The 21,489-nt window shown below is 35.5% G+C and overlaps 1 protein-coding gene across 1 annotated transcript; it reads left to right on the top strand.

The window, feature by feature from the left end:
- Positions 1-1,697: 1,697 nt before the first annotated feature.
- HBS1 (translation elongation factor EF-1alpha (GTPase) HBS1) lies at positions 1,698-19,901 on the top strand. Its single transcript, XM_019052609.2, has 14 exons — positions 1,698-1,930; positions 2,796-2,861; positions 3,848-4,147; positions 5,714-5,761; positions 10,015-10,140; positions 11,050-11,188; positions 11,878-12,105; positions 13,077-13,189; positions 13,729-13,845; positions 14,932-15,162; positions 16,344-16,517; positions 16,968-17,167; positions 17,821-18,066; positions 18,930-19,901. The coding sequence occupies exons 1-14, from the start codon at positions 1,888-1,890 to the stop codon at positions 18,936-18,938; spliced, it is 2,040 nt and encodes a 679-aa protein (XP_018908154.2). The 5' UTR covers positions 1,698-1,887; the 3' UTR covers positions 18,939-19,901.
- Positions 19,902-21,489: the final 1,588 nt, after the last annotated feature.

Below are 21,489 nucleotides of genomic sequence, written 5' to 3'. Positions count from 1 at the left end.
ACGCCGTATAAACCGTCAGGCGTTGCCAAATTTCCTTTGATAAAAGATGACTTTTCTAGTAAACTTATGACTATTTTTCTCTCAATGTTTTAGATAATTTTGTTCGCAGCAATCTCTCCTGAAGTTCCCGAAAAAATCGAGTGAAAATATTCATATTTTTCCTTTAAAAAAAGAATACTTTATGGGAGGAAATTTGGCAATACTCTCAAATGTTCATACGGCGTTCTTCCTCAGCGCGGTAGAATCCGCCTTTGAATTACTTCCGGTAAATATTCACATGACACTGTAACTTTCGCGCTCAATAAGAGTTTCCTTGACGATCAGTTAACGCGACCAGAAATGTTGTGTATTTCCGATAGATTATGTATTTCCTTGACGATAATTTATTAAGACGTCGTTATTTCAGGAGGTATTTTTGCAGCGGAGTAACTTTTGTCCGCTTTAATATGCAATAAGACATTTTGCCGGCATTCTCGCCCCCTTAATAGCAACTTCTGCTGTGACAAAAAGCCTAAGTTCCAAGGCCGACATCGGATTTGAGATTAGGAAGGAAAGTTATAGTTTGCAACGCTTTCAGTCTCATTTTGGGATGGAACATTTTTTTTCAAAATTTTCGCCGCATGTGTAATGCTCTACCTACTGCGATAAAACGCACCGGGCTGTGGTAAGGCTGACAGCGGGGTTTTGAAATCAAAGAAAAAAGTTCCGTCGCTATTCAAAAATTTTCCCATTTTGCAGTGAGACACCAAAATGACAGATACTTTCCGGAGTACTTAATATTTCATAGAATGAGCTAGCGATTTTAAGATCAGGAGAATAATGGAGAATTTGCACACAAAAATTGTAAGTAGGTATTGCTTCATTTGAGAGTGCCTAATGAGCTGAGTTCGCAGTATTTTTCATACTTTTTTTCTGACGTGGAAAATCGGAGAAAAATATATTTAAAACTGAGAAAATGTGCCGCCTTATGTGGTCATCTGGAGGCATTTTCCATTTAAACACATGTATTATAGCAGATTAGGTTATTTTGTCATATTTTCTCCAATAATTTTCCAATGTAGAAACCAAGGATATCCTCGCACTCAGTTTTCCAAGCAAAAACATTATAACGACGAACTTCACAAAATTTTAGACACCTGAAAACTCTCTATTGTGCTATTCTGCCGTGTTAAGGAAAAACGCCGTATGAACCTTCAGGCGTTGCCGAATTTCCTGGTAAATTCATGAATATTTTCCTTCTAATTTTTCAGATAATTTAGTTCACAATTTTACCTAAAGATTCTGAAAATTAAAAGGAAAAATATTCATACCTAACTTTCTTCAAAAATGAACATATTTTATCGAGAGAAATTTGGCAATTCTCGAATGTTCATACGGCGTTCTTCCTTAGCACGGCAGTATTAATTTTAAGTACATGCCACGAAATGAACACGAAAGTTTTGTAGAAAATTTAATTTACTCGGGGGGCGATGGATGGCATCAGGATTTTCTCTCTCTGAAATGAGAGAAACAGGTATAAAAACACTCCCCTGCACATTTTATTCATAGACTTCTACTGGTTACATCAAGAATGTTCACCAACTTCTGTCGGACCAGGAGATCAACCCCGCAAATTTGAATCTCCCGGTTAGACATGTTGCAACGGTTCGACACGGAATCATGGAATCCTGGTTCGTTCCCTGTTCAAGTAGTTTCATTTCTACGTTCCTACCAGCCACATTTTGTTTTGTTGTCGTGCGTGAACTTTTTCTCGAAGGAAGAGTTTTTGATAAAAATTTTGTGAACGCCAGCGAAAATTACATCCTCTATAGTGATCATTACATAAATTTTAGTGCTTCCAGCTTCAACGATTTTGATTCTCATCTGCAATATAAAACATGCCTTGCCATGTCTCGTCATCGAAATATTAGAACTTTAGACTATTCTGAAGGTTAGTAACTCGATCTTTCAATAAGTATTTCAGATAAATATCAAAGACTTCACTTCTTGAAAGTCATTATCCAATTTCCCATCCCACTGTTGGTCAAGAGGAAACCTGATTACTCTTTCATTTAAAGGTACTGATAATATTGTGGTAAGTACAATGGTCTTGCAAACGTAGACCTGAACTCCTCACAATTGGCTATGTTCACACATTCCTAACTGAAATCATCAATATGTGCTCTTAAACTTCAAGAAAGTGCTTTGCACAAACTTGATTATCATTACACCAGAAATTCTTTACAAGCTGTAAATCTTTCTGAAAGACCATGGCTATTTTCTTTCTCAGATGTGTGGTGTTTTAACAAATGTGCAATGAATGGGCCTGAACGCTGGACTCAGCATTTCTCGGATGCATATGCAAGAGACTCGAAACCACCAATCAATATTGCTTTTCGATCTAGGTGTATTCTAGTAAGGTTTCAAAGGTGATCTTTAAAATCTGTCTTCAAGTGAACTTGGTTCATGTATCTCTTTCATGTTCATGTATTAGAGCTCGCGCACCGTATGTTGAGACAAACGTCAATCTCCGATTATCTCTGAATTCGCACCACTCAACAGGTTAATATATGTAGTTAGGGGGCACTACTGGTGAATGGTGACATAAACAATACTTTGACGTTTGTCTGAACATACGATGTGCGAGCTCTACCTGTTGATTATCCAGCAACCTAACCCTAAGTGCATGTTGATCCGAGCAAGGCCAAAAAATGGAGTTATTTAATCATTGCAATGCCCAGCCTAGTTCACCATGTACTTTCGCATCAAGACCATTCAAAGACTGAGTTTTTCATTTAATTTATTTTCTGTTTCAGAATATGATTATGACGAAGTTTTTGGACACTCTGTAGAAGAGGATTGCATCCTCTCTCCTAGTGAACGTAAGTCTTTTGTCGCTCAAATCAGACTTTGCTCCTTTAACCCTGTTCAGAAAGAGCCTAAGACTATTCATTTTATTTATTTTTCTATCTTAAGTTGATCACAGAATCTAAGTCTGACTCCCTGACCGCCAGTTCAACCGGGCCGGCAGTCTCTCAGACGCATGCAAAAGTAATTGGTGCCAAAGAAGGGTTCTTCCTGGTTGTGGTGTGCAAAAATCTCCATAGTTAATTTATTTCTACAGAAAAAATGTAATGGGTAATATCCAGAATATTGCAGAATGCATATTGTTGAATTATGAAGAATCCAGGAAAAATTTTGATGAAATGCATAGGTTCGATTTTTGTGTAATGAACGAAATATTAGTGGGGATTCTGAAATACAACAAGCAAAAAGTGCCATTCTCTAGCCTCAATTAGAATATCGCTCCAGGAACTGTTTATTTCCTCATAGCTCCATCAATATAGTCTACACCATGGAAAGTGGCGGCTGAAATGCTGAGTCAGGTGATCTATTGTTCTTTTTAAGGCTGATTGACGTGGGAGACCCTGAGCCCTTTGAGCATGCCAATATACCTTGGTTTCTGCCTTTCAACCATACCCCAGGCCAGTCACTAACTCTGCTCCCCCCCCCCCCCTTCCACTTTTCGAGTTGTAGGTAGACCAAAGAAATTCAGAGGATTAGTAGGAGCATAAGGAGCATTAGTATGTTGGTCCAAACGATCTCCAAGATCCAAGATTTCATATGTCAGGTTACCCTTAGATTGATCTTTAGAACTTTTTATTCATCAATGGACCACTAGACAAGGTACGAATTTAAGCATTCTGATACATGTTTCTTAGCCAGAGTTTCACGTAGAGCATAATTTGAGTTAAGAAACATGTATCAGAATGCTGAAATTCATACCTTGTCTAGTGGTCCATTTTCAATGCTCCTTTTTTTTCACTTTAAATTTCACGAAATTCAAGTGAATTTTTTGCTTTTACAGAGGCCTTCATCTATGACCGCTCACGTAGGAACCAGCCACCAGCATATTTCCACGATCAGGAAACTGTGAAAGAGGAGGAAGAGGAAGAGTCGGAGTCAGCGCCCGCAGAATCTGCTGTAAAAAATCTCAGCGATCTAGAAACTGCTAAACTACAATCCTGTTTGGATGAGATCAGGAGTATCATAGGTGATATTGAATCGGATGAAACGATCTCGCAAATTGTCATCAATAATGGATTCGATGTGCATAAAACTCTTGATGTTATTTTGAAAAGGAATGACAACGCACCAACAACTCTAGGTTAGTTACAGAATTCCCGTCATGATGACGATAATTTTTGTAATTGTTCAAAGGGAGATGATTTTTTTGTGATTCTAAATGGCTTGTTAATGTTGCAATGAAGGATCGATACTCATCCATCCTGCATTTCACTGGATTCGAGGTCAGTCTAATAAAATGCAATGACTTTGAACCATGTGAAAGACAGAATATTTTAAAGGGCTAATCGCTGCCCAAAAGGCAGTACCTACTACAGTTATGACATTTTTTTTTAGAAAACAAGACAAAATGGCCTCTATGGATTTTCATATAATGGAATGGAGATGTTGCATGCATGAGGCATTTGCAATTTGACTACTGATTCTTATGTAAAAGTTCGCGAGAAACCTGATGGTGCCACTGGTTTTCTCTGAAATCAACTCCCAAGCTCAAAAAAACCTCTCAAAGTGAGGCCAAAATGGAGGGGATATCCCACGCTATTCTGAGAGTTCACCTCTACATCAAGACAAACTCTCCATGCAAAGATAGGGAGCAAATACATTAGTAGGGTTGCCGTGTTTTCAGTTATGGAGTCTCCAAATAAAGTGGCAGCCCTGTCATTGTATTTGCTCCCTATCTTTGCATGGAGAGTTTGTCTTGATGTAGAGGTGGACTCTCAGGATAGTGTGGGATATCCCCTCCATTTTGGCCTCAACTTGGGAGCTTTTTGTGAGCTTGGGAGTTGATTTCAGAGAAAACCAGTGGCACCATCACGTTTCTCGCGAACTTTTACATAAAATCAGTAGTCAAATCGCCAATTCCTCACACATGCAACATCTCCATTCCACAAAAGAGCTCTGTAGTAGTGATCAGAAGATTTTTCTATCATTCAATCCTTACCAATCAATGGTGTAAACAACGTTTTTGCCACCCCTCGGTGAAACTTTTTGAATTTAAAATTTCACATCAACAGTATTGTATCCTAGGCAACATTATGGTGGAACTACCTTCAACTACCCCTTTGGCCCTAAAATTTTAGTAAATTTTTGTTACTTACCTACTAAAAATCAGAACCGAAGTGTGGACTGGACACTGCCGTGATTTCTCATGAAAATGAAATCATTTAGCAAGTCTCAAAATCTCTGAAACAATGAGCGTCAGAGACTAACTGGTCTTTGATCATTTTTTCTACCATTTTAAGGTCTGAGTAATTTTTTTTTTTTTTTTTTTTTTTTTTTTTTTTTTTTTTTTTTTTTTTTTTGCAAGAAAGATCAGCAAATTGAGCATTTATCTGTCTGTTTAAAATTTTTAAAATAGATCAGAATTAATACCGAGTTCAGCCATTCATCAATCCATTGCCTCAAAGCTGAAGAGAACAACCTTGACCCTTTTTCAGGCAGGAATACTTTTTTTTACCATAGACTATGCTGCAGGACTCACAAAATTTAAGTAGTGACTAAGAAAGCCACATCAAAAAATCTGAAAATACCCAGAATTGATTCAAAGACCTACCCACCAGCCACCAGCGCTCTAAATTAAATTATTTATGGTATGAAGAATCCAATGTTTTGCTTGATTATCCATCACACTTCCTTTGTGTTTTTTCAGAGCCTTTGAAACGTCAGGAAGTCCCAAGGGTCAAAACTCCAATAACAGGTGAACATTTTTTTTCGCTTTTACAATATGTAATTTTATCTTCTTAATTTCAAGCATTGGGAAACACTCCCCGTAAATAAATAAAAATTATAAGAGCGCACAATCAGTCACAAAATGACAGTGGTCATAGACTTCAAAATCTTCAACAAATGTTCATTTTTTTTCTAATTTATTCAATAAAAGATTCACAACGCAGAACTCAATTCAACAGAAACAAATTCATGCTCTACAACACAGAAACAGATTATCACTTTAGGGCATAATCAAAATAAAATAGATCAATCAGTCAAGTGGTGTTCCTGTACCGCTGTGCTGCGGAAGAACATAAATGAGCCTTTAAGTGTTGGAAAATTTCCTTTGATGAAGTATGAATCTTGAGGGAAATCTGAATATCTTTCCCCTAATTTTTCAGGGAATATCATTCGTAATCAGATCTTAATTTTTTGAAAATTTCAAACAAATTTATTCAAAACAACAACTTTATTCAAACCATAAACTTCAAAATGTATTCAAATTCATTTAAAAACTTTGTTTTTTAAAAAAAACATTCTATCGGAGGAAATTTGGCAACTCTGGAATGTTTATACGGCGTTTTTCCTTAGTGCGGCAATGTATTTGGGCTCATGGTTACTTTTTTGATGATTATCTCATCATTAGGTGTGTATATCAATTCCAATACAATGAACAGAAAATCTTTGTCTTTATTTGACTCAATTTACATCGCAGCTTATTCTCATATTATCTTCCTTTCTGTTTCATGCTCTCTGTGCTCATCTCTGGTTCATTTTACATCCTTGTGCAATGCATCATATTGTCCTAATGTCTTCAACATAAGGTAAGATGGCTTTCATATTGGTCATAACTGCTTTTTAGTCTTTAAATTTTTGAAGCCTGAAATTTGCGTCTGAAACACTAATTTCTTCCTCTTTGAAACTCTTTCACCCAGACCTATCAGTATTTATTTGTAGCAAAGAATGTCGTCCGAAGAAAGTAAACCTGATCTCCCGGAGTTCTCTAGCTTAATATCGCTGGCAAAAGAATTCCGTAAATCACCTTTTGCCGATTCGAAAGTCATGAAGCTTCAAAAGCGGCGCAAACGTGAGGAGTTTCTGTCTCTGGCAGACCAAGCTGCTGCGCACCTTGAAAAAATCCTCAAAAAACGAAAGAAAGAATATGATCAATGCATTCCCAAGGCCATCAAATTAGCTAACGGGAAGCCGCCATCCAAAACGACCAGTTTGGTCGATTTTGTTGGGAGTGAGGAAGCACCCTTTTTAAATGAGTTGAATGTATTTTTAATGGAAGGACCCAAGCATGTCTCCGTCTGCACTGCTGCAGATGACTTTTCTAAGCTGACCATTGGCAATAAAAATCAAGATAAAGCAGACGATCAAGCTACAAAAGAAGAACTTGATTCTGAGTCCGGGAAGGCCAATTATATTATTGATCTGACTGCGTCAATCGAAAAAGTTATGATCAACGAACCTGTCATACCAACAGTCAAGGATTCTGTGTTGATCAGTGCGTCAGTACAAAGTGCATGGCAAGATCACTCCGTTGACAGCAGTGACTTGGTAAAAACTGGCTCGAATTCTAACTTCGGGAAGATCATCTGCAGGCGTTGGAAGAAATTGAGAAAGCCGCAACTGTGCAATGTGACACCCTCTAAACTTGAGCGGTTTCTTTTCGACTGTCCATCACCGGATGATGAAATTTTAACCCATCTTAGGAAATGAAACCATCGCCAAATTTGTGTTTTTATCATTTTTCCTGGCTTGAATTTTTTCCGAAGTTAGCCATGTATCTTTAACATTTTTCGAGTAGAACCAAATAAATATTAATCATCAGCTAGGTGATCTAAATCGACTAAATTTTTTGAATCATCAGAAAGACATGTTTGTCAGCTAAAATCTCATATCGATGGCCAAGGTGCGAAACAGCGTATCTCCGATTGTGATGTTATCGACTTTCCGTCTAACTCAATTGTTTCCTATGGAAAGACTAGTCAACATTATTTCTTGAAAACTTTCCTAATATTTCCTTTCAGTTACCTAGCAAAGTATTCAGTATGAATTTCGAGCCTTGAAGTTGGCTCGTTCCTATTTGAAAATTGTACAAATCGGAGCGGAAGTCTTAAATCTCCACTGTAAAAATATGTGGTTTTACACTCGGGCCATGGATAGAAACTTGAAGTATCTCTCTATTTACGGTTGTAATATTCATGGAACTATTCATGCTGTGTCAGGAATTAGCTTGAAATTATATCAATCATAAAAAATTATTTTCTTCAATTAAGAATCATTTTATTCAAGAAAAAGACAATCAATCAAATTATGCAATTTAATATTGCCGTATTTTCTCTCATGTTCACAAGAATCTAAACAACACTGAAACTTGAAATTTTACGAGAGTATTTATTGTGATCAAGTGTAAATTCACAAGAAGTGTAAAAGTGTTAAGAAGTTAAAAAACCTGACAAAAAAATTAAATTCAAGAGAAAATTAGGCATTGTCGAATGTATTTAGATGAATTTTTGTTAAGGCTGCCCAAATGTCCCCAAAGATATGTTCAAGCTTTCATCTTCAGTCATGTCTTAAATCAACAGACAACATTCAATTTTTGCATCTGTAAATATTTGTATTTTGTTACGTTCATTATCATGTAAATGTGTGTAAATAAGTCATACGTGAGAAACCAAAGGTAGTTCAAAAAATGTTTTTTTTTTTTTAGTTTTGATAAGGATCTAATCAGTTAATCATGGTATGCTCACGATAAGATTTTATCCTGTATAATCCTGAAAATCTCTTTTTAATTAACCGGGAAGTTTGAAATAATTTTATGCATGAAATGAAATTATTTATTTTTATATTATCTAACAATTTTTTTACAATAAAAGTACCCTCTAATCGCCTTTTATCATGCCTTAGTCATTTTTTTGCAGCATTTTTAACCATGATTATAAATTTGGAAAAAGAAAAAACCTAAGTATATGTAATAATCAGTGCCTGGTTGGATTTTAAAAGGAAAAGGAGCAAGAATAAACTTGATGAACATTTCAGAGGGATTTTTTTTATCCTAACAACTTTGTAATGTTTTGGTCCATTCATTGCTAAGAGACCTGCATTTCTTGCCGAAATCGACTTTCAGATTCACGATTAAGGCATTATCACTCCAAAGGGGCTTTGCAAATGGCTGAATCGCAATGCACTCTGTAAAAAATCGTAGATTTGGAGGAATTTAAGGTAGATCCTTAGATAACCCTTCGACAATACTTCTTTGGAGGAATTTAGGGTATATCCTTAGACAGCCTTCAAACAATACTTCGCTCTTGCTCAAAAAAATTACTTTTTTGTCACAACAGTTGGAACCAATCGGCAACATGATTTTTGAATTCTACGCAAAAATTTACTCTGGATGTTGGCCTTTTGTTCAAAAATTCCCGTTTTTGCCGATGCAATTAATTTTTTCTTCTAGATTACTCTTTTGCCCCTCTGTGCATGGGTAGTTTCATTTTTCATGAAATTTTGACAAGGGAAAATGTAAAATCAAATTGAAGAAATGATAGGTTGAAGATAGCAGATTAAAAAACGTAGATTCAGATGAGACAAGGAAAATGTCATATTTACAAAATGCTGAAAATGTATGGAATAAGACGTGTCTGCTCATCCTCTTTTGGCACAGTTATGGTCCTACTTACCTAACTGCCCCAAATTTGCGAATTTTGCTCACTTAGAATGCTGAAGTGCCTTAATTGACAAATCCTATATTTTGTCATGAAGTCATTAAGAATAGCCCTCTTAAAAAAAATTTGCGTTCAGAACTTAGGTCCCTCATTTTATTGTCTCCCAGATAAACGAACGTAACTTCATTTCAATCTTGCAAAATTTCCACTTCAAAATAGAAATTTCACCATGGATTTCTAACTGAAAATTTCACCATTTTTTTTTTTTTTTTTTTTTTTTTTTTTTTGTATGTATGTATGATTGCGAGCTAAAATTAAATTTAACTGTCCGAGTCAACTTTGCAACCTTAGAATGGAGTTACATTCCTTTTTCTGGGAAACAACGATTTGGCGGACACTGCAAAACGGTTGAGGAACCTTTGTTAAATATTTGAAGTCCAAAGTATCCTGAAAGGTAAATAATAGGGGCCGTAACACGCCTAGAAAGTGGGGTAACATTTTTGAAAGTTAGGTTTAATTGCAGTATTTCTACAATCCTGGTACTTGAGCGATTTTAATATGTTTCAATTAGTTTCCAGCAATGCAGCACCTAGTGATGAGAGCATTCCTGCAGAGGCTACTGTTCCAACGATCACCGTCGCAACGCCCAGTAAAGCATCTAATATAATCAAGGGTTTCAGTGTTCCAAATCAGTCAGGTTAGTCATTTTTTATTCTTGTGTTATTTGATTTAAAAAAAAACCTACTTAACATCACAACAAAAAATTCCTATTCAGACTTGGGGGGGGGGGGGGGGGTGTCTATAATCCCCTTGAGTGTATCAAAATGAGCTCGCTCATACTGTATCTCTTCTGATTCCGAATCCTGATCCCCCAGAAGATGTGAACGAGTAACAAATTAATGAAAAATGATAAGTAAATGATGGGATTCTACATTATAAGACACCTCAGTTTACAAAAACCGAGAAATCTAGCAGAATCTCCTAATAAGACTAATTCATCAGAAATTAGCAAAACGTAGAGGAAGACAAATACTGAAAGTTCAGAGAGTTAGATTTTAGAAGCTCATTGAGCTCAGAAAGTTGCAAGGAGCATCATATATCAAAATTTAGTCAACCGGAAATCTCTTGGTGTAACGTGCGTAGTCCTTTACTGCCCGTGGTCTAACCTAGTTGGTACTGGTCTAACCTAGTTGTCATGCGCATATCAATAGCAAGAGTGTGGTTTGCTCTCCAATCAAAAATTTCCATCGTCGTTTTCCAAAATTTCTGTTTTCATTTTATTTTTTTGAAGGGAAACAAACCAACTTTGTAGCTTGAAATAAATGCTGAATATTCTGCTCACAGAGAAGAAAAATCAAGGAAATCTTTTAGAAATTCATTGGCTAGTTTTCCGAAGAAAACGTAAAATATGACAGGAGGTCTGGAGATACGTGGTTTTGCGCTTTAGTCATCAAAATGTAAAATATTTCAAATAGATGATTACAATGCAGCAGCCTAGTTACTATATGCAGAGCCCATAATAAAAACTCGCAGAAAAGATTTATTTCAAAATTACGTGTTATTCATTCTTAAATGAAGTTTTGTTATTTTTTTTTGTCTCTTCCAGGCGGCTCCAAACTTAACCTAAAAGATGGCTTTCATTCTCCTCGACCTCAGTCACCAGCGTCAGGAAGATCCAGCCCTTTTGACGGCAAAAGTCAAGAAGAAAAATCTGTACCTAAATTTGAAAAACTCGCCAGGAACTTGTAAGTCCTTGAGCTGCAGATACATTAAACCTCACTCAAACCATGATAAATACTCCCTCTTTATACAAAAAAGTGACTCTGAGGTCCCATATGTGCTCGCCCTTTTTTTTTTTTTTTTTACAAAATGAAAGATACTTTGTACCAGAAGAAAGGGGAAACACGTGTGAATCAAAGTTCTGGTTTATTTGCTCTACGTACAGTTAAATAAAATTCGCAAAAATTTTACAACTCATTAATCCCTTTACTTTATTTTTAACAGATATATGTTTTGATAGACTCGTGTCTGTCTTCTTCAGCAAGCTGCTAGTTGCGACTAACGTATAGGCTGATTTCTAATTTTACTTTCATCGATTATGGTTTTTGCGAGCAAGAAGTTGGAATTTATTGTATGTAATGCAAACTTTAAGTGCTTATTTCTCATTTATGAGTTAATTTTAATAGTTTATGATGAGTTTAAGGTGTATGGCGTTCAGGAAATTTTTAAATGATGAAACATATGCTGTAATGCCTAAAGTCAAAACTGGAGGATTTCTCGGCAATGCCGCTGATGATAGCAAGCATAACCAGGCCATAATTAGAACGTTGATAGGAATGATCCCCTAATCGTACTGAATCAATTTTTATTTCTTGATCTTTTTTTGTGAACAATTGTAAATGGACGTTAATTTTTTTTCCCTTGTATTGCCTAGCAATGTCAAAGAGAAATGGATGGAGGATCGTGGTGACAGCAAAGAAAACCTCCATATGGTTGTCGTAGGACACGTGGACGCTGGTAAAAGCACACTGGTTGGCCACCTGATGGTTAAAATGGGTCTAGTGTCGTCAAAAGTTCTCCACAAGTACGAGCAAGAAAGCAAGAAACTTGGAAAACAATCTTTCATCTATGCGTGGATTATGGATGAAACAGGAGAAGAGAGGTGAGTTCAATTCATTTAAACGTTGAAGTCAGGTTGTAAAATTAGATTTTTAGAAAGGCAATAGCTTCATCCTCTCGAAAAAACCTTTGAACTTTGGTCAAACCAGGAAAGTGAATTTATTTTGCACTTAAAAATACTTGAATTTGGAAAAATTTATAAACTTCCCATGGGTGCATCCAATATCCTTTTAATGGTGGACAAAATCCTTTAAGAGAGAATGAAAAGAAGTAACAAAGCTGTGTGGTTTTGGTAAATTTTCAATATTCACAGGGATGTGGCTTTGTACTTCTGAAAAATAAAAAGCTCAGCACGCCTGATATGATATGCATTAAGTACACTTAGAAATACTTTAATATCTATTTTTTAACCATGTCAAAGCAGCTTTGATGAGTAAATTTTAGCTTTGACTATAGAAGAAGCCATCAGGGAAACTGTTGAAATTTGTAGCATATGTTGAACCTCTAAATCGTTGATTCTTGGTAAATCTGTACACTTATTTTAAACCTTGAAAATCAGGTTGAATCAGAAAATGTATCGTCTTTCTTTTTAATCCATACCTAGTATTGTTAAACTCCACCAACCAAAGTCACAAAGTGTAAATCTATAACACCCAGAAAGTACTCGGAGACTTTAACTTTGTTTCTTAATGCTCAGTAAGATTATCAAGCTTATGATACTCTATAATATATGAAATCCTAAGAGTAAAGTTAAACGCTTAGTAAGTATGTAAAGTTACGCTACGTAAGTACGTAATGTAGCGCTTAACATAAAGCGATTCGATGGGATGGATCGCAAATTGGTCAGGGGACATAGTAGTTTTGTGATTCAGCACTTGCAAGGGAAAGAAAGCTAGCCTCTAAAACCGTGATTTCAATAGAATGAAAGTTGGCCTTGAGAGGGGTCAACTCTCATTCTATGAATTGTTGGGTTTGAAAATTGAAGACTTTAATCGTTATTTTGATTTTTTTCAGGAACCGAGGTATTACGATGGATATTGGGTTTACCCAGTTAGAAACGAAAACAAAAACAATTACGATTCTGGATGCTCCTGGCCACAAGGATTTCATTCCCAACATGATAACAGGTACACATGATCAAAGCAAAAATTATGACGAATTCATTGAAGCAAAATTGTTTGATAACCGTTCTCGCTCATTAGATATTTCTATCAATTCAGATGCATTTTACATTAACAAGAGCCTTCTCAGTGTTGCCCAGGACACTCGCCAACAGGGCCAATGTTCAGTGAACAGATGTAATGAAATAATTTGCGTTTCTGAAACTATTTAATTTAGCTTAGAAGAGGACTCTCAATTGTTCCTTTGCTTTCAACTCTTTAAAGCCTTTGTTCCTTCAAAATGATAAAACATCGGAGACGCTAAACATCTTATTTGAATTCCTAAGTCAAAACTATGAGACAAACTGATTATATGGAAATTAAATAGCCAAAACTCATGTGAACTTTAATGAATGTTTTTTAATCCATCCACAGGTAGGTACTACATGAATGTTTTCTGAAAGTTATCAAAAGGATTGTCCTCGATGAGCAACCAGGATTTAATCATCAATGTAAAGACCTCATATTATCTTTTCTTATGTGTTCTATCTAATTTGGTTAATCAGGTGCAACTCAAGCAGATGTCGCGTTGCTGGTTGTGGACGCAACAAAAGGGGAGTTCGAAACTGGTTTCGAAAGCGGAGGCCAAACACGAGAACATGCACTTCTGATCAGATCTTTAGGTATGAACATTCAATGTTTTCTTTCAAGGTCTCCCTTTCCTGTGTCGCAGTAAGTTTCCTGATTTTCTAGGTTTTCCGGATTGCCGAAAACCCCAAGAGGTCAGGTTTACAGTGACCCAGAAAAGTCAGGGAATTTCGCAAATAGCACATCAGTTCAGCAGACGGATCTCATGCCTTGCAAAAGAGTACAAATAACTTAACAGTGCATTTTACCATATTTCGACTCTGGAGGAAATGGAATTTTATCCCAAGTTTAATTTAAGTCAATGTAATTTCAAGAAAACAATCCAAGTCGAAGTTTCTCTCGGAGGTCAGGGAAAGTAAAGAAGTGCAGAAACTTTGGAGTCAGGGAAAAGTCAGAGAATTCAAATCTCTTTTACCCCTAGATGGTCACTACTATGCATTTCGATGAGTCTGGATTTCAGCCAATTGAGTAACTTAAAAACCTTGACTTTTGTTGACCTCCTATGGTGTTGTGGTTGTAGTGCTAGCTCTATGATCGGGAGATCTCGGGTTCGATTCCCGGCCAGGCGACCTGAGTTTGATGGTCTCAAACAATGGTTGCCTGGGGCTGGTTGTAGGGACGGAGGGGGACGGGAGTAAAGTGCAGGATTAGCCCTTGTGGGCTATTTGAAGTAGTAAAAAAAAAAAAAAAAAAAATTGAATTTTGTATTAGCCGTACGATTCCATCCAATCTTTAAATGAACCTTGAATTATCATTATTTTTAATAAAACAACAACGTTGTCTGGGGAATGCCGCATTAAAATACAACAAATATAAAAGAAAAAACTGGAACAGTTAGAACTTCAACTGGGGAAAAATCAAAAATTGAGTCGGTGATTTGCTATTACTGCAAGATCGATTATTTCGAAACGTCTCATTCTTCTTCTTCTTCTTTTTTCCTTTTTTTCTTTTTTTTTTATCTATTGTATTTTAGTGCAGCCTTTCCCCTCAGATTAAGTCGTTATTTTATCAATTTTTTTCGCTAATTACGTTGTTCTTCATTATTTGGAACATGTTCAAAATATATTCATCTTGTTTACTTGTAACCCACTAAGTCCTTTTTTTTGTGCCCATGTTTTTAGGAGTCACTCAGCTTGGAGTTGTTATCAATAAACTAGACACAGTGAATTGGTCAGAAGATCGATTTAATGAAATCGTAGCACTATTGAAAAACTTTTTGAAGCAAGCAGGATTTAAAGATTCAGATGTATGTTATGTCCCTTGTTCTGGCATGAGTGGGGAAAATTTGACAACTCGCTCCAATGACCCGCAGTTTGCGTGGTACCAAGGACCAACTTTATTAGATGTTTTAGGTAGTTATAAATACTAGTTGCCACCTACTTTCTCTCCTTACTTTAGCTTCCATGTTTTCATACTCATGTTTTCTATCCAAAAGAAATTCGGAAAATATTTTTAACCTCCCTCTTTTGCTAATTTATCCTCTCAAATTTATTCTCCAAAAGTTGTTTTTTGTACAAGTACACATTCATTCTCTGTCCCTTTTAAACTGAGAAACACATCGACAGTAAAACTGCAGGAATGCAAATCTTGGTCTGCAATGTTACGAACTTCCTGTCATATTTACTGCATTTTTTAAATTGAAAAATGCTTAATTCTGTGGAAATTTCAAGCAGTAGCATCGGTTCATTTTCCTTTGATGGAATAGAAAGGGAGTAGAAGTTTTCAAACCCTGAAAATGAGATAGGTATTTCTGTAATTTCATTGTTGCCACATATTTTCCATTAATTGTTCTTATCCCTCTTTTTTTGAGTCAGTAGTGAAACCAGATTCCTCATTTTTAAATTATTTATCACATTAATTTAACTTCTTAAATAAAGATCCTGAAATTGGTTTGAATTCATCTGCAAAAACCGCAAACAATCAGGAGATATAATTATTTTATTGTTTCCCAGACAAAGAAATGTAATTTTGTTTCAAAGTTATAAAATTGGCTCAAATATTTACTATATTACGAGAGTGAGATTCTTCAATATCCATCCAAAATTTGACTGATTTTTGCCTCTTGATAGAAGATAAAACAGTGAAATTTTTCGATTAAAAGTTTCTTAGTAAAAATGGATATTGTGAATGAATATTTTGCAATGTTGAAATGTAAAAACGTTCTTTCGTCTATGAAATGACGATTTTCCTCCTTTCCATGTAACCCAAGTAATGTGAAAAAAATAACTGTCAAAGTTGCTGAAGCTTAACCTCACTTTAAATAAAAAATTATCCTGCTGACAGATGGTATAATGTCACTCGTCAAAATAGACTCCGTTTGTCTCACCATCATCATTGACAACCGGATTCCTTTCGTCTAAGTTTATATGTTTTGTGTCAAAAACCAATTAAAAACTAAGAAACTAAGTTTTTCCAAAAGCTTTTGCATTCTTTTATGAGACCTAAATATTTCAAGTTGACTAATCAATTTAGAGTCATTGAACATCAGATAAATTTAATAATTTCCTTTTATAATTCCTCCTCCATTTTCTAGAGAACTTCAAATGTCCAGAGAGATCAATCGAAAAGCCTTTTAGAATGACTGTCAATGATATATACAAAGGGACTGGCTCTGGATTTTGCGTCTCAGGTCAAATAGAAACTGGTGCTCTATTAGTGAACGATAAAGTGCTAGTTCAGCCACAGAATGAATTAGCGACCGTAAAAGGTATGCCTCATTGTAGCTATTTTGTCCTTGCAATGTTCTTTTTTTCAGTCTCATGGTCGAGGGTCATTCCAGTAAGACAGATGGCACAATTGTATGAATATAAGGCAAATTTTCCACTGATTCTTTTTACATAATTTCAGGAATGACGTGTTCCGAAGAAATAACTTTTTGAGCAAAATAATAAGGTCCATCTACATTTAAAATTACACCACTCTCTATCAATAAAGTTTTAGAAAGAGGTATTATGATCGGTAGGACCCAAATTGGAAGTATGCTCTTTTCCATTGTCTATAGTTCTTTAGTTTGATCAACCTACTCAGAAAGATATTAGCAAAAATAAAAGTTTGGAGGCAAAATTATAAGATTCCGTCTGTGATTTCCCGTGATTTTAACTGCAACAAATTTAAGGAGAATGATAAAAACCATAACTCCGTAAATTTCTAATTTCAGGTTTGACGATCGATGAACTTCCTATTCAGACCGTTTATGCAGGAGACAGTGTCAGTATAACACTTGCTAATTTTGACATTCAGAATATTTCAATTGGAAGTGTTCTGTCTGATCCTTCACAACCAGTAGCTGTCACATCCAAGTTTGAGTGTCGCATTGTCGTATTCAATATCCAAGTCCCAATCACCAAAGGTTTTCCTGTGAGTTAAAGTTTTTCCTCAGAATATCTATAACCAATGCAGTTGATCTCATTAATTTTCAAGTTCGATTAAATGAAAGCTTTTTTCTTAATGATTCAATGAAATAATGAGGCTGAAAAGTATTCCTGTTTTATTCTTTGTTTTACTAATCTTGAGAAGGCTGGAGTGAATAAAAAATTTTATTTTGTTTTCCCTCTTCTCCATACCTCAGATAAATAATTCATTTGCATCCTCTAGTAGCGATTTAAATTTAAGGGTCATTTGGAAAGTCCGGCGCGATTTGATTTTTCCCAGCAACTATCAATGCTAGATAAAATCCAAATACACCGTTGCATTTATAATACTCTCAGCTTCAATTTAATTTTTAAAACATTTTTTTTACTGCTAGAGGCAAACAATGTGCTACTGTTGAAACAACATGCCCTTGCACGAATATCGCAGGAATTTCAATTACAATACCACAGTTAAATTACAATTAAAGTCAGATAAACTGCGCAGCTCTAATTTTTTTCAAATCATCCAATGTAGAGATTTTTTTTGTGCAAATGCATCCAAATACCGTAAGTTGAGAAGGATAATTCACCTATTATGGTTTCAGGCTCTTGAAATTATTTTCTTTGCTGTCTAAAAATTTACCGCTTTAACTTTTTCAGGTGATAGTGCATTGTCACAATGTGATGGAGCCAGCAACAATCAAGCGAATCAATGCAGAATTGAATCGGAGCTCAGGAGCTGTGGTGAAGAAAAAGCCGCGCTGTCTGGTGAAAAACACAAGTGCTCTTGTTGTCATAGAAACTTCTCGTCCAATCTGTTTAGAGAAATATCAGGATATCAAGCAGCTTGGCCGCATTATGCTTCGGGTTTCTGGGTCAACTATTGCAGCTGGTCTCGTCACTCAGGTAATTCCTAAATTCATTTGTATTATAAGTTCATCGCTCCCCTCTCAAAAGAAGGTAACTAAATTTCAATGTTACCAAATTTTTCTTCCCAAATTTAATTTTTACTCAGAGAATCGAGAACATTTTCAACCGAAAACTTCACTGATTTTTCATCTGATCTCACGCAAAAATCAGACAAGTTTGGCCAAATTACACGGGTCCATTCTTGTAAAAAATAACATTTCTTATGTCATCAAGATCGTCCTTGAAATTTCCATGAAAGTACGGGCAAAAGTTTTAAAGAAAAAATTAACATTGTATTGAGATGTCCAGCAACGAAGCATCTAATCTTGAATAGCGCTTCTGATACCTCGGCGGAAGGTGACGATACGCTGTTCCTACAAAGAACTTTTTTTATACACAAAACTAAGTCTTGAGGTAGAAATGGAAGTAAGCGATTGGAATTAACTAAAAGTCAGTAGCCTTTTCATAAATTTAAGTAAAGAACTAAACCTCCGGTAACCTCTAAAAAAAATGCAACAAGTTATGAAATCAGCTTTCTACGATCAAAATGAAAATAAAGCCTCCATCCATCAGGAAAAAATAAAAATTTAAAAATCGATCATCTCTAAGCGGTGAACTCGATTACACGAAAGATAGCATGGCGGACCTGAGACAAATCAGTGAAAATTCTAAGAGTTTGCACTTAATTGGCATTAATGGTATCCATAATGTGCGATTTGCATCAGCAAGATTGCAATAAGTGGCGATCGGATGTTGCAGAGGGCCCAGAAGCACAGCAGCCTCATAAGAAGAAAAAATTAAAATGTGATCAAGTGTAATATTCTCTTGCACTAATTTTAATCATACTTTTTCTGTTGCAGATTTTCTGAATACATTTTACTCTAATTATGAAGCTCAAGGAAATTCCAAGATTTCTTTAATAATAAAAAATTTTCTGAGAACTCTAAGTTCCACTTTGAATGGACCGCTAGTCAGGGTATGAGGGTATGACACTGGACACAATACATTTTTCTCATCAAAATTTAGTGTAGAATACGTTGAACGCATCATGAACACTTACCATATTCAGCGCACAAGCTGGAAAATTACGGCTTTTGTCTACTTTCATTTGCATTTCCTGCTCACTGAGAAACCTGTGTCCACTCGAAGTAAATCGAGCACTGAACTAATTTTGGTTTATTTTACAATGGAAGAATTTTTCTATGTACTATTTGTTTTTCTACAACATTAAGAGTATATTGTATCAAAAGAGGAAAGAAGGGTGCATGAAAGTAAGCTCTGGTTATTTGCCTAACATACAGGTTGATTTCATTGCCCAATTTGGCTTGGATTGATTTTGGTTTTATCACGAGCGGATTGTTCGACTTTTCTGTTGATAATGTAAACTATGAACGTTTATTTCTCACTTATGAGTTAATTTTATACATTTTTAAAATGTTTAATGTGTTCTACCTTGAGTTCTGTTGAAAAAACATGTGCTGTAGTGCTCATTATCTTACCCTGTCCAGTGGTCTACTAGCCACAGGCTGTACAATAAAAAATTTCATGCCAAAATATTCAGTAAGTTTTATTATCAACAGTGAGATACCAGCGTCAGGATGCTATTATTTATATAGCTAATCATTCAATTTTGTGATATATTTATTGATTTACTATGTATTTTTTAACAAAAAATCTTGGTACTTTTTTACAATCTTTTCTGTATTGATTACATACAGGTCGTCTTTTAGAGTAAATTTTTTCACTCCTATCTTTTAAGTACTCAGTTGTTTTCTAGGGCAATTTTTCAGCGTCATCAAATCTTTAACAAAATAAAGATTTTAGGCAAATCATTGTAAGCTGTGTCATTATTTCTTATTTCACAAAAACCCTGCAAGCTTTTTATCACCAATGAAATTACATATATCTGTTACAGTGTTTCAAAATCTCTGTTCCTTTTTTACTTTTTAAACAAACAAACATCGTGGTTTGAAATTCTGCCCGAGTGTTTTTATAATTACCTTTCTAGCCTTGCAGTCCCCAAACAAAGTGGCAACTCTGCTAATGGATTTGATCCTTATCTATGCATGGAGAGTTAAACTGGATTCAGAGGTGGACTCTCAGCATTGCAAGAGGGATCCTTTCTATTACAATCTTAACTTTAAGAGGTTCTCTTGAGTTCGCTCCGGAGAAAAACAATGGCACCATCATGTTTCTCGCAAAAGTTTAAAAATGGACAAGGACTCAAATCGCAAATCTTTGGCATATGCAAGAGCACCATTAAAATGTAATCAAGGTGATAAAAAGAAGTAAGAATAATGCGTAGTTTCAACTTTAAAATAGATTTCAAAAAAATCTTGTATATTTTTTATTAATAATGACAGGTGGATACAGAAAAAAACTAGAAGTGCACTTGAAGGTTACAAAGTTGTTCCACCCTGTAAAAACAATGAAAATGAAACACTCAACAATGAATTGCACAGACAATATAAACATCTTTCAAAAAAAAAAATTAAAGCACGGTCAGTCTTACAATTTCTTTGAGAATGGTGCGTTAAATGTTCAAATCCAGCAGACAGAATTTCTTGGAATACATCATTATTAAATGAAACAACAAAAGGCAACTGAGGTTAGGATGAGAGGGAAAGAGCAGGAGGTGGTTTGCTTGCATTGTTGCTACATCTTACTTAACCGTTTATTCAATGACTCAAAAATGGTCAAACGTATTCCTCTAAGTTTTGTCTGTATTAGGGTTAGAAAAACAGTAGTTTCAACCGCAATTACAATGCAAAGAACTGAAGCCCCTTTCGCTCTAATTGGTTCAAACATATTTATCTTTGTTTAAAAAAAAAATAGAAAGAGAAGGACAAGCATGAGGAGTTGAATTAATAACAGATAATACTAAATATTAAAAAATAGTGATAGTTTACTCTGATAAAAATAGATTTATGAGAATTCTCAGTCTGAAGAAATGTATGGTACATGATTCATTTGAGCAGAAATTAGGAGCCTCAGATAAGTTAGATATTGCTTCATTTAGAAGAATCTTAGGCGTGGTTTTGCGAAACACATATGCATTCGTGAAACATCCCTGAAAGGTAATTTATTGTAGGAATTATGAGGTCCGTGTGAAGCTCCTCTTAAGGATGCCACTTTAGGTGCGCAAACTGATCATTCAGTCCATGAATCAGAGCAGATTCAGTGTGGAACTTGCGGTACCGACTTCCATGCTGTAGGTGCCAGGCTTGCTATTCAGACCTGTAGATACCCTGTATAATTTATTTGCAATGATATACAAAGGAGAATGTTTCCAGATTGGCTTTAAAAGAACCCAATGGAGGGTGACAAAATATATATTTTCAGTTCCTTTATGAAAGTTGAAAGTTACTAGAAGGCAAGAGAATAATCGCTAGCATAGAAGTGACACAAAATGAAGTAACA

This window comes from Bemisia tabaci, chromosome 10 (assembly GCF_918797505.1).
Source record: "Bemisia tabaci chromosome 10, PGI_BMITA_v3".
NCBI classification, from domain to species: Eukaryota; Metazoa; Arthropoda; class Insecta; order Hemiptera; family Aleyrodidae; genus Bemisia; species Bemisia tabaci.
The sequence above is the reverse complement of the archived record's forward strand: the minus strand, read 5'-3'. Positions and strand labels throughout refer to the sequence as shown.